Source organism: Sphaeramia orbicularis, chromosome 9 (assembly GCF_902148855.1).
Source record: "Sphaeramia orbicularis chromosome 9, fSphaOr1.1, whole genome shotgun sequence".
NCBI lineage: Eukaryota > Metazoa > Chordata > Actinopteri > Kurtiformes > Apogonidae > Sphaeramia > Sphaeramia orbicularis.
In genome coordinates this window covers 6,314,147-6,332,712 of record NC_043965.1, presented here as the reverse complement: position 1 = coordinate 6,332,712, position 18,566 = coordinate 6,314,147, and the positions used below count along the sequence as shown (strand labels likewise).

General features: G+C 37.1%; 1 protein-coding gene across 1 annotated transcript in view; it reads left to right on the top strand.

Moving 5' to 3' along the window:
* LOC115425569 (ATP-binding cassette sub-family A member 2-like) overlaps positions 1–18,566 on the top strand; it is a 116,739-nt gene that overhangs the window by 74,475 nt on the left and 23,698 nt on the right. Inside the window, 7 exon segments of the mRNA XM_030143197.1 lie at positions 1,058–1,178; positions 3,643–3,821; positions 5,229–5,370; positions 7,341–7,475; positions 7,770–7,873; positions 9,607–9,699; positions 11,506–11,608. Of these exon segments, the coding sequence (XP_029999057.1) occupies positions 1,058–1,178; positions 3,643–3,821; positions 5,229–5,370; positions 7,341–7,475; positions 7,770–7,873; positions 9,607–9,699; positions 11,506–11,608 (877 nt within the window).

Here is an 18,566-nt window from a genome sequence, read left to right as displayed (position 1 = left end):
AATAGTTCAAACTCTATCTCTGTAATCTGATAAAATTTTGCTGTGCCCATGTACAGTTGTTTCTTATAATAAATGTGATTGTTTTTAAAAATGCAAGTCCTTTTTTAATTTTTTACAATACCACACTGTTTTAAGCATTTATTACATATGATAATGATAATTAATGGCCAGATATTGAAAGTTAAGTTGTTCCTGAAAATATATAAGTAATATATAAGTATATATATATATATAAGTATTAGCAAAAAAAAAAAGATATTTTCTGACACTTTTATTGCAAGAAGAACACAAACTTTACCAAATAAAAGAGAAGAATACTGGAATAAATACAGATAAGGGAATGGAGTTTTCCAGCTTTTCACAAGCTTTGGGTTCTGTCTGGTTTTAAGAGAGGGTTTAAAATGATTTGAAATAACTTTTTTCTCCTTTTTTCATGTTATTTTGCCCATTATCCATATTTTATTGGTGAAAGAAAGCTGGCAATATCTATAGGACATGCAGTCTCAACTCATATTTATATCTGCATCTTGGGGAAGGTTAGAGGTGAGACAAAATGTAGCTTAAAAATTCTCCTTTAAACCCCCAGCGAACAAGGGATAAATTACCTTCTGACTCTAAAGTTTTCTTCCTGCATACAAGTTCAACTGGAAAATCATTTACACTCACTGAAACCCATTACCGCCAATGCCTTATTCAAGAAGTACAGCTTCAAAAAGAAGATGGCAAATATCAATGAACTCTACTCTTACAAGGAGATGTGTATTAAATAAAAATAAATAGATATTTGAAAAGGAAGGAAAAGAACAGTCCATCTATAATGGGCTATAATGGGGTCATTTCACATGATTTAGCGGCTACATATCTTTGTAAACTAATGCTATATCCACCTTAATGTTACAGTAAAACACACAAACATCAAAGAATAAACATACAGCTTCCAGAAGTTTACATATATTTCAGTTTATTGCTGCCCTCATGCCTAAGATCTAAAATAATAATAAGAGTAAGGAAAACCCTGTGTTAGGAACATGAACATGAAGTGTTTGTGTTGATGCAGGAGGGTCCCGGTCAGCTGTCAGCCCATCGAAGACGATGATGAAGACGTGGCCTGTGAGCGGCGTAGGGTTCTGCGAGGAGACGCCGACAACGACATGTTGAAGATTGAGAACCTCACAAAGGTTTAACCGTCTGCTCATTAACGTTTAGGAAATCACTCAAAGCTGCAGTTTTATTGCAGTTTTTCTCTCATTATATTAAATTTGACCGTATTTCCTCAAATAATGTCCAATTTTCTTCTTCAATATTTGAAAGAGGCTTTTATTAGAGGCCTGTTCTTAGGATTTTCTCTGTTTAATATTTACAAAAGGTTGTATTAGGATCAAGAACTGACTTTATAAGCAAAATAGATAATTTATCATTCTATAACCACTGTCATTTGTCAAACTACAAGGGCTTTACTGCTGAATCAATGATGCAGAAAATAATGGGTGTCTATCTGATGCCATTAAGAAGCTGAATTAAGTATTTTGCAGGGTTGAAGTTTGTACAAATGACAGTTTGACTGAAATATTCAGATACACACACACACCTGCAGTGGCCAAGATCAAACTGTACCACATCAGATGAATGATCTACAGGGTGGGGAAGCAAAATTTACAATATTTTGAGGCAGGGATTGAAAGACAGTGTATGACCAATTAGTTTATTGAAAGTCATGAGAATTTATTTGCCACAAGAAAATTGACATAATAGAAAATGTTTTTATTCTATGTGTCCTCCTTCTTTCTCAACAACTGCCTTCACACGCTTCCTGAAACTTGTGCAAGTGTTCCTCAAATATTCGGGTGACAACTTCTCCCATTTTTCTTTAATAGTATCTTTAAGAAAGTGGACATTGCTGTGTGATGTTCTATTGGTAGCATGTTCTAAAACGCCCCAAATAGCAGAATCCAGAGGGTTTAGATCTGGGCTAGAAGGTGGCCATAAACATGATTCTCAAAAATTGCTAAAGTTGGATTTGTTGCTGTTGTCAACAAGTGTTTTGGTGTTCTTGTGTAAGATTTTAACTTCAAATCATATTTTACTGCATTTCTAACGGTCTTGTTGTCTACCTCAAGTTCAATTGCCATTTTTCTCATGGATTTGGTTGGATCCTTTAGGATTTTGGATTTGAGAGCTTTAATAAAAGCTTTGGTACGTTTTTTGTTGCTTCCTCAACTTCCAGACTTTCTCGTAATAGTTTTGCTCATAGTCATTCTCTTCTTTCCATTATAAACAGTCTTTATGGACACTCCAACTATTTTGGAAATCTCCTTTGGTGTGACGAGTGCATTCAGCAAATCACACACTCTTTGACGTTTGCTTTCCTGATTACTCATATGGGCAAAAGTTTCTGAAAAGGTATGGATAATAGTGTTAGGTATGATTATGACATCAGTATATGTTTGGTTTCAAAACAATTGACGTAGTGCCTGCTGAGAAAAAACAACTAAATGTTCATTGTAAATTTTGCTTCCCCACCCTGTAGAATAACAACTTTAGAAAACAGCAGCTTTATATCACTGAATGTTTTAAATGAAATAGGATTAGGGTTTCGTGTGAACAGTGTCTTTCAACCGTTAGCAGGTTATATTACAGACACCATTAGAGATCCAGTTTGTTTGTACTTGACTCCCATTATTTATTTGAGGAAATAAAGTAACCTGCTTCATTCATGTGCCTCACTAGCGAGATTTATGCCTGTTTAAACGTAGATTTTTCTGATATTTTCCTCATGAGTATACAAATGCTATACATTTTTTTACTAGCATGACTTTTTCTAGATGCACAAAAAATAAAACTTCCTTAAAAAACATGTTTTCTTTCTGTTTGTGCTGATCATTGATGCAGAAACCCAAAAACTGATTCTCTTTGGATTTTTTTCCCTTTGTAAACCTAGAAGCATTGGATCAGACCAAAAAACAGACAGATTTGGATGGTTAAATGTCTTAAAATAAAGTAATATATGACATTTATGATCAGGACTAAAACTAGTTAAGAGATTTTTGGCAGTCCATGATGTGGATGTTTTTGTCGAATGCGACCAAAAAATGTTTTTTTAAAATGAGACTGTGTAATAACACTGGTCTACAATTTTTTAGAAATGATTTGCTTCAGAGATTAAATGTGCTAAATGTTACGTATTTTAATAAGATTAACTGGAAAATAAATGACAAAAGTGCCGGTTTGCTGATGTTTTCAAGGTATATGATTAAGTGTTATTACACATATATATTGGTTTATGTGCATTTATATAATGGTTTTATAAATCTTCCACTAAATAGAACCTGTAAAGTGAATGTATTCTAATGTGCAGACAGTGTTTTGAAGTAGATCTTGGAGCTCTGAGACAAATATTCCTTTTGAGTCAAACCCATTCTCTCGTTAATTCTTGAATTTCACATTTTGACCCAAGGCTGTATCTTGGAAAGTTTTGCCAACCAGCAATTTTTACATGATTTTTCTTTATCAGTGACTCTTATGTGGTAAAATTTCATTACTTTTATTCTGGAAGCATTTTCCTTGTAGACCAGTGTAGGTAAACAGTATTCTAAATGTAGGCAGTAGAGGCTGCTGTGTTTATTTCTGTGCTGTATTTGTCAGGTTTATAAATCCAGGAAGATGGGTCGCATCCTGGCGGTGGACCGGCTGTGTCTGGGGGTCCGCCCTGGTGAGTGTTTTGGGCTGCTGGGAGTGAACGGAGCGGGGAAGACCACCACCTTTAAGATGCTGACGGGAGATGAGTGCACCACCGGGGGAGAGGCTTTCATCAATGGAAACAGGTCAGTGCTGTAACAGAAACAAATACAGGCTTCATGGGAAAAAATACTGGGTATTAGTCAACGTGGCATACATACAGTATATGGACAAAAGTATGTGGACACGTTGAATTCAGGTGTTTCTTTTCTAACAGGGGTCTGGGATACAAAACAATAATGACTAATGTTATAATATAGTTTTATATTGGGATAAATATCATCGCATTGGTTAGTTTGGTTTAAATTGTTATCTTTGTTTCCAAAATGCCTCAGAGATGGTTTTGACTAAATTTCTCTCAACATTAATTTTGTTTGTTTTTTTTCATCAATGACTATGATTTTAAATGTTCTACCTCTAAAATGTTCTGACTGTAAATATTAATGTTCTACCACTGCTAACCAACTACTTTCTTCACATCTCACTTCATATCTCAAATCATCATGAACAGGATATCTTACAGCTGTAGCCATGACCTGTCCCAATATTTATGTCCATATAAACAACAAGAAAAAAAATATATAAAAACAAGAAAAAGTGAAGAAAGTAGGTGGTTAGCTGTGGTAGAAAATTATAATTTACAGTCAGAACACAAAATATATTTTAGAAATTTAGAGGTAGAACATTTAAAATCATAGTCATGAATAAAAAAAAGAAACCAAAACAAAATCAATGTTGAGAGAAATTAAGTAAAAACCATCTCTGAGGCATTTTGGAAACAAAAATAACAATTTAAACCAAACTAACCAAGGTAATGATAATTATCTCAATATAAAACTATATTCTGACATTTGTCATTATTATTTTGTATCCCAGACCCCTGTTAGAAAAGAAACACCTGAATTCAACATGTCCATATAATGTATTTTTATGATGAACATTTATGTTTATGTGGCATAAAAAGGGGAAATAAATCACAATTAATATCTGTATTCACATCAGATATTGGCCAAATTGTTATTTTAACATAAACTATGCCTCAGAATTCCTGGATCGACACATCTATAATGAATTTTACTCTGGACCGGGGATTAAAATAATTTAGCAGCGGGATACATAGACCAGAAGAAACCCCCCCTGCCCCCCTTACACCAGTCCATGGCTAAAACTGTCTTTTTAATAACAGATGTGAGGTCAATACAGCAAGCTTATGGCCAAAACACAATCTAATTTAATCTAGTTTACATTATCGTTCTGTGTGATGACAGTATTTTCCATCTCTGAAGCATTTTAGAAGCAAAGATAACAATTTAAACCAAACTAACCAATGCAATGATATTTATCTCAATATAAAACTATATTCTGACATTTGTCATTATTATTTTGTATCCCAGACCCCTGTTAGAAAAGAAACACCTGAATTCAACGTGTCCACATACTTTTGTCCACATAGTGTAGTTGATGGTAACCTGAGTGTGTCCGTTTTTGTGCAGTATCCTGAAGGACCTGTTGCGTGTGCAGCAGAGTATCGGCTACTGTCCACAGTTTGACGCTCTGTTTGACGACCTGACGGCCAGGGAACATCTGGAGCTTTACACTCGTCTTCGTGGTATTCCATGGAAAGACCAGGACAGGGTGAGTCACACACATTCACCCAGTACGTTTCCATCTGGCTGTTTTTAATCACATTTGTCAATTGCCTGTTTTAAAAGAAATCCCACTGGCATGCTGGAAAATAGAAAAAAAAAAAAAACAACTACAAATATGAGTTAAAGCTTGGGAGAGGTACCTAACGGCCTTTTTCCGCGTTGTATATAATGTTTGTGTATTTTACATTTGTATATTGTAAATTAAGAATTGATTGATTGATTGATTTACAGTGTCTGAAAGTAAATATGAGTTGAGAGATAGATGCAGATTATGTTACAAAAAGCTAAAAAAAGAAGTTAAAAGAAGATGTTTTTTTTTTAAAGGGGTTCAACTGTAGAATAGTGCTCATTTAAAACTTAAGCAATGTATTTTCTTTGTTATGTTCAAAGAAGCATTATACGCATCTATATTTGAGAGTTACGGCTGTAATTGAAAAAAAAAAAAAAATTGTAGCTAATCACTACCAGCTATTTTGGGAATGTCCAACAATCAAGTCATTCTAGTTGAACATCCACAATTGTTTGGAATCTATATTTAAGACCACAATCCCATTTGATGCTTTAACACTGTATATGGGAGCCATGACGCTGAACATTCAAACTAAAGGAGACAAATATTTAATGAGAGTACTACTTATTGGGATGAGAAAAGCTCTGGTAGGGAAGTGGATATAACCAGATGCACCACAACATGAAGACTGGTTAAAAAACCAATCTATGAAATCTATGTAATGGAGAAACTGTCTTTTACAATAAAAGTAAAACAGGATAAATTTATGGAAATGTGGTCAAAATGGACTGTATATATCACCTCATTGAGGGCAGATTTAACTTAAATGGAAATGACAAGTTATACCTGAACTGGTTGAATGAAGGGGAGGAGAAACGTGTGGTTTTTGGAATAAGAATAATGAAAAAAGGGGAAAATGTGACATCTTTATGTTATAATTTATGTTTAACAAAGGGAAGATTTACTTTAGGAACAGTTGTTTTAGTTTAGTTTTTTTCTAAACAGAGAACATATGGAATGTGCGTATGTTAAATTTCATGCTTTAATATTGTTGGTTTTTCAGACATGGTATAAAAATATGCTCAGTTGTCTGTTGTAGAGTATCTTTCCAAATGAAAAAATAAAATTATATATATTGTTTTGTTTTGTTTTGTTTTTTACCTCCACTAGGAGGTATTGTGATCACTTTGCTTTGTGTGTTTGTTTGTTTGTTTGTTTTTTAGCAACTTTACAGGAAAACTGTTGCAACCATCTTTACCAAATTGTCCCCACAGATAGGCCTAGGCGCTGGGACCAACCCATTAAATTTTGGGCCAAGTAGGCCAAAGTTCAAGGTCACAGCAAGGTCACAAAATCTCACATTTTCCTATCTCTCATCATTGAGCAATATTTGAAAATTCATAAACAAATTCAAAACGACTCCGATTAGCCTCCAATTTGATCCACCCGTAGCTTAGAACAATATCTTGTATCTGGCACAAAATTGTCCACATCCACTGTGGAATGTGGACTCTGTGGACGTTTACATTCAACATTGAAAATCCCATTTACCACACATTTTTCATTAGAACTCAACAAATATTGATTGGAATTGAATATAATTTGACATACACATGACTGGTACCAAGCTTCTACTTTTTCTGCTGTATGGAACAACCTGGAAACTGTTGAATTTAAAAAGAAATAGTCGATCCACACATGCACACTTGTTTTGTTTTGTTTTGATTTTTTCTGCTTGGCACCATGTATTGTGTAGTTGAAGCTGTAAAGTAGGTGGACATTGATAACCTTTGATTTTGCCTGAGCCTTTTTCAGTCAAACTGTATTATTTCCTTCTTCTTCTGCTGTTTTGAAATGCATATATGACTGAAAATAAACTATGACTATGACTATATAGGATACACAGTGCTACTATCACAGGCTGACGTTTGCATTTTCTCCACCAGGTGGTGCAGTGGGCCTTAGAAAAGCTGGAGCTGTCCAAGTACGCTGACAAACCTGCAGGCACTTACAGTGGAGGAAACAAACGGAAGCTCTCCACTGCCATCGCTCTGATCGGATACCCCTCACTCATATTCCTGGTCAGTGTCAGTGGGTGTTTATGAACATTCTACTTCAGTTTATGGACTTTACCTGAAGATTTGTTGGAGGTCTGTAGGTTCTCTCAATGTTTCAGCCACCTGTGTGTATTAAATATTGAGTTGTCATATCTCTACAAGTCACATTTGAATTAAAAACCAACAAAAACACAAGGATCCATGCTTGGTAGCTCTGATTCTAACACCTGAATGGACAGGACGCTCCTCAGTGACGGTAAACTCTGCATTTGACCTGTTTTTTGTTTTTTTTTTGTAATGTCTTGTGTGCTTTTCCAGGATGAGCCCACCACTGGAATGGATCCAAAGGCCCGGAGGTTCCTCTGGAATCTGATCCTCGACATCATTAAGACTGGACGCTCAGTGGTTCTCACGTCACACAGGTCAGACCTAAGATGACGTCACTTTATAATGACAGAACAGATCATTGCTGTCTGAAAATTAGCATAGAAATGTATGAATACGGATTTTTTGGTCTTACTGACACAGACGTCTGTTTTAATGTTTTGCTGATGAAATACTGTGTTTCAGCTGAGGTTATTACTCATCATTTGCCAATATTCTTACCTTAGTCCATCCAAATTATCCATGGTGTACAGTTCACTATCAGTAGACCACACTGAAAGGCCCTCATGCCCTTTTACACCTGCCTTAGGCCTCCAGTCAAGCACTGAGGGGCAAATATCTCAGCTGTAAACCTGGGTCTTACTGTCATTTAACTGGAGTTTATTTATTCACATTTAGAATGAAACTATAAGTAATCCCAAGATAGAACCATGGGGCACACCAGAAGATACAATAGATTACAGAATTAAATTCATGGATGGCCTTGGCTCCAAAATGAAGCCATGTAACTTAAAGTGTAATACCACTGATGACCACTAGATGGTGCTAGTGGTGAGTGTTGTATTATTTCACTGTATGATTTGAATGCTGCTAAGTCACCTTTTTTCATTCCAGTCTCATTTGTTTTACTTGGACCCTTTAATAAAGGATCTGATGGTCTATTTGTAGTTTTTTTCTCCATTATTTATTGATTTATCTATTGGGGACAGTGCAGTGAAACAGTGGACATATAGAGCATCTGATGTTCTGCACAAAGAATATTTTTTTATTTATTTTACCTTTATTTAACCAGGAAAACCTCATTGAGATTAAAAATCTCTTTTTCAAGAGTGTCCTGGCCAAGACGGGCAGCAGTACATTAAATAGTTACAGACAGACTTCCATACATAAAACGAATACATAAAAAGCCCATAGACATGTCAAACCTTCCGAAGTCAACTCAAAAATTGCTCATGAAATGTAGACAAAAGTGCGTCAGGTAAAACATCTGCAGCCAGACATCTCCCTCTCTAAGTCACACAGCATCCTCTTAAAAGTGTCCAACGAAACCAGATCCTTCAGTTTCAGGTCTTTTTGTAGTTCATTCCAGGTAAATGGGGCCGCAAACCTGAAGGCCTTTTTCCCCTGTTCAGTTCTATTTATGACATTTAGCTAATTTGCCATTCCTGAGAAATATATTTACAATATAAACAACAATAGGATAAAAACAGTATATGAAACCTTGTCTAATGCACATAGAGAGGTTGGATGTCACCCATATTGATGTTTTGTCAGACTGACCCTTTATTATAGAGAACTTATGATTCATAGGGACCACTTTTGCTCTATTTGCATGTATAATTAAAAAATGTATCCCCTTTCTCTTTTACAATATATGTGGTTATATGCAGAATTAAAGCCAATCTGCTAAATGGTACAGTGATTTTTTTTTTTTTTATGGGTGGGAAGCGGGGGCTGGAGACTGTTCTTGTTTGTATTGACTCATGTCTGTAACATATTGTCTGTATAGTCTCTGCATAAATACCAAAAAAAGACTTTGAGCAAAAAAAAAAAAAAAAAAAAAAAAAAAGAAGATAAAAACAGTGTATAAACAAACAATATAAAAGCCAATCTGCTCTCAGGTCAAATAGAAGCTTTTAGAGTTCGTTGGATGTGACAGATTATTATGTCATAGTCTTCCTTTTTGATTCTCAGCCACATTAAAAGACATTTCTACCAGATTCTTGTTTACCATCTTTCATGTGCGTCATATGTTTGTATTTTTGCGCAGTATGGAGGAGTGTGAGGCTCTGTGCACCCGACTGGGCATCATGGTGAACGGCAGGTTCAAATGCCTCGGCAGCATCCAGCACCTCAAGAACAGGTCAGTAGGAAAACGTCAGCGCTTCACCGAAAACACCTGACAGTCAGCTTTAACCCATAAAGGCCCAAACATCCACCATTCACCAAAAGCGTCTACTGATCTAAACTGTTTAATACCTGTTGATCCACTAATCCCATCAATACATGTCGATAATTGGTGTAAAATGCAATTTTTCATCTTTTCATGGTCATCAGATATGACCCATTTGGACGTTCAGTGGCTCTGTAGTTACCATGGAAACACCGCCATCTTCTACAACATTGATTCACCAGTAAAACCCATGGAGTTGGATCAATGACAGTGAATGGACACACTTGGTTTACGTTCAGTTATTGATATATTTGCTAAAAAAAAGTTACATTTTCTTCATTTTTCTGTTTCAGATATAATAAACTTCAACTTTAACCTGAGCTTTTATGAACATTTACATGATCAGGAAATGAAAAATAAGAAAATACTTGATTTGCACTGAAAATTTGCAAAATACACAGAATAGTATTACAATAAATGGTGATAAATTACTTAAGAAAGGTCAACTATTGAAAAAAATTAATTTGGGAACTGCCACAAAAGTCACATTGGGTCGTTATGGATTAAAGTCTCTGATTTATACATGACAGTCATCTACATCATGCTGAATTGTGGAGTTAAACTTTTTTGAATTTTGCTCAGGATCTTCTGATGGTTCAAAAATTGTGTCTTGATGACTGGATTTTTGTATTTATGGTATAACATGGAACAATTAGAATATTAATATTAACTACAGTAAGTTTCAGAAAGAAAATTCACAGTGTTACACAAATAGAGTTGTAGTTTTACCTGTATGACAGAATTCATTTTGAATCAAATACTGTATTTTGGATACATAAGCAGTATCATATTTATCAAATATAAAGAGCAGCTGCTGGTCTCAGACTGCTGTGTTTAGGTCACCTGGGAATTTTGACAACTCTCAACATATCAGTATATTTTATACAAATATTGTGAAAAAATTTCTCAAAATGCTAGGACTTTATTTGTTTCTTCATTTATTAGGTTCAGTTTCAGGTTATTTATAGTCATAGGTGGATTTGTTTTGCAGTTTCATGATGATGTCCTTTAGACACATAACGTGATACTGAAACTTTTCACGGTGTAATAAAAGTTGTCCTAAGGTCATAAATCAGGACATAAGGATAAGAGAGAGATGGGTCAATAAAAAATGACTTTGATAAAAGATGAAAATAAATAAATAAACAAGAAAAGCACTCTGAGAGCGCAGACCTCTGCCAAGAGAGACCTGCCCCCCCATCACTACCAAAATGTAATCATTTCTTCCTTGTGCCAGTATCAGCGTTTCCTGAAAATTTCATGAAAATCCGTCCATAACTTTTTGAGTTATCTTGCTAACAAACAAACAAACACGCACGCACACACACAAAGCAAAGTGATCACAGTACCTCCTGGCGGAGGTAATAACCTCTGGTCTAAGACCAAAGTTACAACAAGTTTAAAAAAAAATGGCTCATAAAGTTGTATTATTGTTACATTTTAAAACATGAACAAACAAGGAAACAAAAGACATAAAGTCAAAAGCAGACAAGCACTGGTACAGTTCATTATTACACACATTCTCTCCCAGTGTTTTTCTCTTTGGTCTTTCTTCAACAGGTTTATTTCTTCTTTTACATGTAGTGTATATAACTGATCATCCCTTTCGTCCACATTATGGGGTTGATTTTATTCCAGCAGTTGGTTCACATCAGCTTTATATGACACCATGACTTTATTCTTGAAATGTCAGACTCTGGTTTTATCTGGTTCCAGATTTGGGGACGGGTACATGATCACCGTGAGGACCAAAAGCAGCTCCAATGTGAAGGAAGTGGTCCGCTTCTTCAACAGAAACTTCCCTGAAGCTGTGCTGAAGGTAGGTAGAAGCTGCTGCTCTTTGGAAGTTTTCATCCCAAACATGCAACATCTGACTCTTTTAGAAACCACTGCCAACACACAACTGGAATCAGGCCTGGCCCTGTTCATGTGGGGGCCCTAGGCAAGACAAGCTGCCCTAAGCAAGATCAGTTGCAAGACAAGTTTTGATATGAATGAACAGTTATTCATATCAAAAGAATTTATTGTTTTACTGTCACTATATCGACACAGTGACAGTAAAACAATAAAGACTGTAATAAATATTGACTGACTTGACAGACTTAGCTGGAATTTGTATCCTGGTCAGGGTGTTCCCAGTTTCTGATGCAGTCACCACCTGTCAGAAAGGCCATAAGGGGCTGGTGAAGTGGCAGGAGGTTGGCACATCTAAGACGACTCATCTTAAAAGGGTTAAAAATCCCACTAATCTTCTTACTCTGGGGCCTGTACAGCAGTGGACTGGGCCTGGAGAGTTAGACAGTGACTTAGGACGTCATGGCGGCACTGCATTAGATTGTAGCCGAACACTAAAAAGACAGTGCTCAAACACTCTGCCAAGCTACCATGGAGCATTTGTTGTCATTATGTTTTCATGGTAAAATGGATTTCACATTACCCTGAAAGAGTTGTTTTGTTTCTTCTTCAAGTTTTTTCTTCTTAATCGTTTCATCCTGGGTTGCCAGGTTTTCATTACAATCACCGTTTTCACTGTTTTGCGTTGCCAGATCATCAACAAATTAAACAAGAAGAGCACTCGGAGAGCGCAGGCCTCCGCCAAGACAGATCAGAACATAACCTCCTTGGCGGAGGTAATAATAGGAGACTACAGAGTACTGCTCATGTTACAACAGCTATTGAGCTTATTGGAAATCAAAATATTTGGCTACGCTTTCATTACAATGAGCAACAAACAACCATAGCTAACAATATTCACTACATGCTCTTCTTGGATCACACACACTCTCCCCTGTTTTTTTGACAGATCTTATTACAAGGTCCAGTTTTAAAATACCAGAGAATTTTTCACAACATTTTCAATCAAGGCAGAACCAGAGGATGTAACTGTATTTATTCCACATGGTTTTCTCCACTGTCCATCCAGTATTTCAGTGGTTTTACATGTTGAAATTTAGCTTTTTGAACAAAAATCAAGACATTTCATACAAAACTTCTATGTTCACGCCAAGATTGAGACACTGTTGTTTTATGTAGAGATAGTGCAGAGAAAGTGCATTTGTATGTCCTCATTCGGTATCAAATGTTCTTAGATCAAATTCCTCTTGCATTTTCATTCCTTTTATTTTCATTTTTCATACTGGTCCAAAGTGCTGACATGTGTATATAGTCTCTCATATCTTTCTTCGTCTTTCAACATGACTAGTTTCAGTATTGCCTCTGAATTGTAAAAGTCTAAATAAGTCAGATTGTGGTTTTTGGGTAAACTTCAGCATTGGCAATTTTAGTGTTAACCCAATACCAAACATTTAAATTGAATAATATACTGTTTATAATGTTGTATTTAAGTATCAATGTTTGTCCCATAGGTAGATTCCACCACTGGTTATAAAGGATTCATTTTTGCTTTGCGTGTGTTTGACAGTGGTCACATGATTAAGATTGTCATTATAGTGGTGGTGTTGTGGTTTATTAGTTTAAAAGATTGTGAATGTTTTACAAGTAGAAATAAAATGTCTCATGATTTCAAAGTACAGGGACAATTGAGGGAAGATATTCATCAGATCAGAATACCTCATTAAATTATTGGGTGTTACGGCTGCTCCATTCAAGTACAAAAAAAAGTAGCAGGAAAGAAATGATCAATACAACAGAAAAAGAAAAATATATAAAAATATATAAAGCTCTAAATACATTTGCTTATCATTCATTATTTTACATTTTATTGAATACAGATGGAGATGAACTTTATTGATCCCCAGGGAGAAATTCACAGTTTTCATTAGCTCAGTTAAAGAAACTAAACCAAACATAAACCAGATTTGATAAACAATCAACCAATCATCAGTCTGTGAATGATCAGACTTAGTTAGATGTTGTAGAGTCTGATGACAGTGGACATGAAGGATCTTCTAAACGTCTCAGTCCTGCATCTTAAGAAGTATGGTCGTTATTCGTCCACTGCAGCTGCTTTTATGGTTTGATGTTAGATGTCCTCCACCTTCCTCCACCACAGTCCCCCATGTGTTCAGCTTCTCACCAGATTTTTTCACCGCTTTGTCCAGCTGTTTTGTGTCTTTTTGTCTGATGTTACAGTTGCACTGGCTACAAATGAATACTTAAACATGAACACCATCTTAGTGCAGACGTCAAAGGACTGGAGTCGACTCTGTTTATTTACACAGAGTGAATCTGGGTCTTATTGTCAAGAGGCATCGGAACATATTTGTATGTCGACACCACCTCAGTGTCCACCCGCCTGTGGTGATCAGCTGAGGAGGGGGTTTAGACTTTCTGAAATCCACTAGTATTTCTTTGGTCCTGGAGGTGTTCAGTAGGAGGCACTTTATGAGACTTCAGTTACAGAAGGATTGTAACAGTGTATGGTTTCCTACAGTTCTGCAGGTTTGACAGTGTTAGCATTTTTATATTGTTGAAAATAAACTCATTTTGTTCCTTATTGTTGGTTTAATCAGACTGAACTGTCCCTTTCAGGGCAAACCAGAGCTGCTGCTGTTTATTAGTTTATGGGGGTGAATGATTAACAGGTCGACAGCAGAGTTTATGATATATACTGGATTTATCAAGACAGACAGAGCAGAGACGCCATTACAGGGTGTCGGATCTCCTCGAAAAACACAGACCAGGAGGATTTAACTGTAAATTCAAAGGGACAGAGGTTTGGTGAGTCCTGTTTTTAAAGGATTATTCACATATCTGAGCAAATGGCTGAGAAGAAGATTGAACTATTTGAAAGTTTCCTGAGTTGTCATGTGTGTTCAGAGACGTTCAGAGACCCTGTGTCTCTGAGCTGTAACCACAGCTTCTGTTCAAACTGCCTGAAGGAATTCTGGGAGAAAACTAAGAACAAAAACTGTCCCATTTGTAAAAGAAAATCCTCAAAAGATGACCCAAATATGAACTTCAGTCTGAAAGAACTGGCTGATTTATTTGCTGGGAGACTGAACGTTGGATCATCTGAGACAAAAAAAGGAGAAAAGAAGGTGGAGGTGGTCTGCAGCAAACATCAAGAAGAACCTAAACTGTTCTGTAAAGATGAAAACAGAGCTGTGTGTTCTATCTGTGATTTTCCTCATCATCATAAACACACTGTGGTTCCTGTAGGAAAAGCAGTTACTGAAATGAAGGATGAGCTGAAATCTGACTTAAAATCACTATGGGACAAGAAGAAGAAATATGAGGAAACACACGAAATATGCAATGAAATAATGAAACACTTAAACAATCAGGTTTTGTTCACAGAGAATCATATCAGAGCAGAGTTCAACAAACTGCACCAGTTCCTGAAAGAGGAAGAGGAGTCCAGACTGGCAGCTCTGAGGGAGGAAGAGGAGCAGAAGAGGAGGAGTGTGATCAGAGAGATGAAGAGGATTGAGGAGCAGATGTCCTCTGTGTCAGACAGTATCTGTGCTGTTGAAGAAGAGCTGCAGAAAGCCAGCGCTCCATTCCTCATCAGTTGTAAAGACACTCAGAGCAGAGCCAGAGCCCAGTGCTCAGTGTCAGAGCCACAGCTGATCTCAGGAGCACTGATCCATGTGGACAAACACCTGGGCAACCTGTCCTTCAGAGTCTGGGACAAGATGAGGGACAAGGTCCACTTCAGCCCCGTCATCCTGGACCCAAACACTGCAGGCGGATGGCTTCATCTGTCTGATGATCTGACCAGTGTGAGACGTGGAGACACTTATCAGCATCCTCCTGATAATCCAGAGAGAAACACTGAATATGCCAGTGTTCATGGCTCTGAGGGCTTCAACTCAGGGAAACACAGCTGGGATGTGGAGGTGGGAGACCATCCTGAATGGATTTTAGGTTTGGTTAAAGAGTCAGCTGACAGGAAGGGAGAGACTGCTGTTTCACCAGAATATGGATTTTGGTGTTTATGGTATGTCAGTGGAAAATACAGTAATGGTGCTGGTCAGACTTTGACAGTGCAGACGAGTCCACAGAGGATCAGAGTTGAACTGGACTATGACAGGGGGGAGGTGTCCTTCTACAACGCTGAAGACAAGACTCACATCTACACTCACACAGACACTTTCACTGAGAAACTCTACCCTTACTTTAATGTTAGAAAGGCTGGTGATGCTGAAACCACTGATATTAGAATCTGTCAGAGTAAAATTTCAGTGACGTATGACATGACTTCATATTAATGCACATAGATATGAAATGAATAAAACATTCTGCCTAACTGAGCAGAACTGAGCAAACAGTGAACAATGATGTGATTTCTAGTGTTTGTTAACCCTCTAAGCATCAAAGCCGCAATATTGCCACAAGCGACATAATTGAATGAAACGGACAGCTTTCTCAAATCTTCATATCAAAGTTAAATACTTAAAAACATTAAAGAACAAAAAACTCAGGCACCTAAAGGCTTAAAGCTCTACCTACCGATGTGGCATTTCTCACAGCACTTAGTAAAAGTTTGAACATGAACAACCCGCCTCCCTCCAAAGCCCCACTCACTTCCCAAGTCGTCAGAAAGCGACGCATGGTCAGAGCCCCATAGCGGCACTTTTTGATGCAGGGGGTACCCCTTTGGGCAGCCTGATAGAACTGCATGTAAATCCCTCAGCGTCGTTGAGCTCTGACGCTTTCCTCTTACCTGATGCACGTGGTGGATGCAGAGGTGGAGGTCCAGCCCACTTTGGCATGTCCATGGACCCCTCCCTCAGTAATCAGACACATCATCCACCTGCCGCGGCTCCTGTTTCATTAGTAGACCCTGTATTTAAGGGTCTGGTCTGTGCAGCGCTGGGTCAGTGTCTTCACTATACCTCATCGCCCAGGCGATGGGCACGCGCACTGTGAACGCGCGGCCTCCGCGAATTTTCTGTGGACATTTGAAGTTTCATAGTCCATACATTTATCATCCTACATTGTGTGATACCATGTACATGTACCTGTTTGAGTCCCACGGTCGCAAAAGCTGAGCTTTGTGCAGACCTGTCTGTTCAGTCCAGTACACCAGACTTCCGGACTTTTATCTCCATCCTTTATTCATCAGACTCCTGTTTGTTCTCCTTAGTTGTTGTTTCTGTTCATAAATCTGTTTATTCCCTTCCACATGTGCATGTCAGTTCTATCCAAACACATCCTAGACAGTAGACTGTGGTCAGTGACAGGAGAAGCAGCACCAGTGAAGCGTCAGATTCAGAGGGACACATGGATGTGGAGACGGAGATAATGGATCGGATGCTGGACGGCCGTAATGGATGATTGACAGAAAGCTCAGTCAGGTTCGGCCAATTATTTTATTCGGACCGACTAAAATGATTGGTCAGACTTTTATCAGAAATATATGAGAATTTAACATTTTTGAGTTTCAAAACCGGGTGGATTTCTTTCACATTTTAGTTTGACACACACTTATTAGGAGCATTTTAAGATGACAAAAGAAAAGTGTAAAAATGCCACATCATACGGTATAGCTTTAATATGTGCATTAATCATTATCATTATTTCATTTGATGACTTTGCATCCTTACTCAATCGTCTTCTTAGACCAAATGGGGTGGGGTTCAGTTTTAGGCAATTTTTTTTTAACAATGATATGTTTGTGCAAAGAGAAACTGTCAAAAGTAATCATTTTATTTCTATGTAAGAAAATAAAAGAAAAGATAATTTTATTTTTGTTATTGAATTTCACCTCGTACTTTTGAAGAGCTTTTTATTGTTAAATCATGCTGTAAATATTAAATGATCAGAAACATTATTATTTACACCCCCTTTATTACCACAAAGGGAAGCATCTACATGTATATGTTGAGTTTTTATTGCCTTTTTCAGTCATAATTGTGTTTTTGCTTTGTCTAATCACTGTTTTTGTAAAGACTGAGTTGTTTGTTGGAGTAGTTTTTTTGATCATTACTTGTTCCATGAAGTAGTTTTCTTTTAAGTATAAAAATAAAATTCTAATTCAGTTTTATCTTCTGCATGTCCTCCTTCACCATATCCATAAACCTAACCCAGACCAGGACCGATCCTGTACAGAGATCAAGTTTGGGAATTGCATCGTAATTTAGTAGAAGTTTTACACCAGATGCCCTTCCTCGCCCTCTTCTTTTATGCAGACTCGGTTCCAACATTAGAAACTAGAGGTAGAACCAGGACTAAAACTGGAACCAGTGGCTGGATTTCTAATAGAACATAGAGAGAATATACTGAACTCTAATGTTTACACTCGAGAAAAACTAGGTTACCTTTACATACAAAGCACAGATGTCACTAAACAACAGATGATAACTATGAGTCATAATAAACAGACTGTTCAGATGACCTTTGACCTCATGTTCTATTGGACAACAGGCTCTGAATAAACCGAGTTCAATTATTAAACCAAGACGAAATCAGATCAAGGTGATAATCTAGAAAAATATAAGAACAACGGCTAAAAAAAAGGTCATTTCTGTCTAAAATTCCTCTGCTGAAACACAAACAAATTCCAGTTTAGACGAATAAACCACCAGTTCTTTTTTTTTTTTTTTTTTTAATTTGTTGCAGGGCGAGGCCGGCAGTAGGCATGGGCAGGGGTGGGGTCACCCCACCCAAATGTCTGTCTCTCCCACCCAATCGAAAGTTAAGGGAAAACGTTTATCCAACAGAAAAACATAACAGACTACACTATTATTGGCTCTTATTTGCGATTGGATGGGCAGCCTACAGCCCACCCTATTCCGTCAGTGATTGGTTGTCATTATTGTTTTGCTTTTCCTGAGTGCTTCATTCGCTCATACAGCAGCTCACAGTCCATT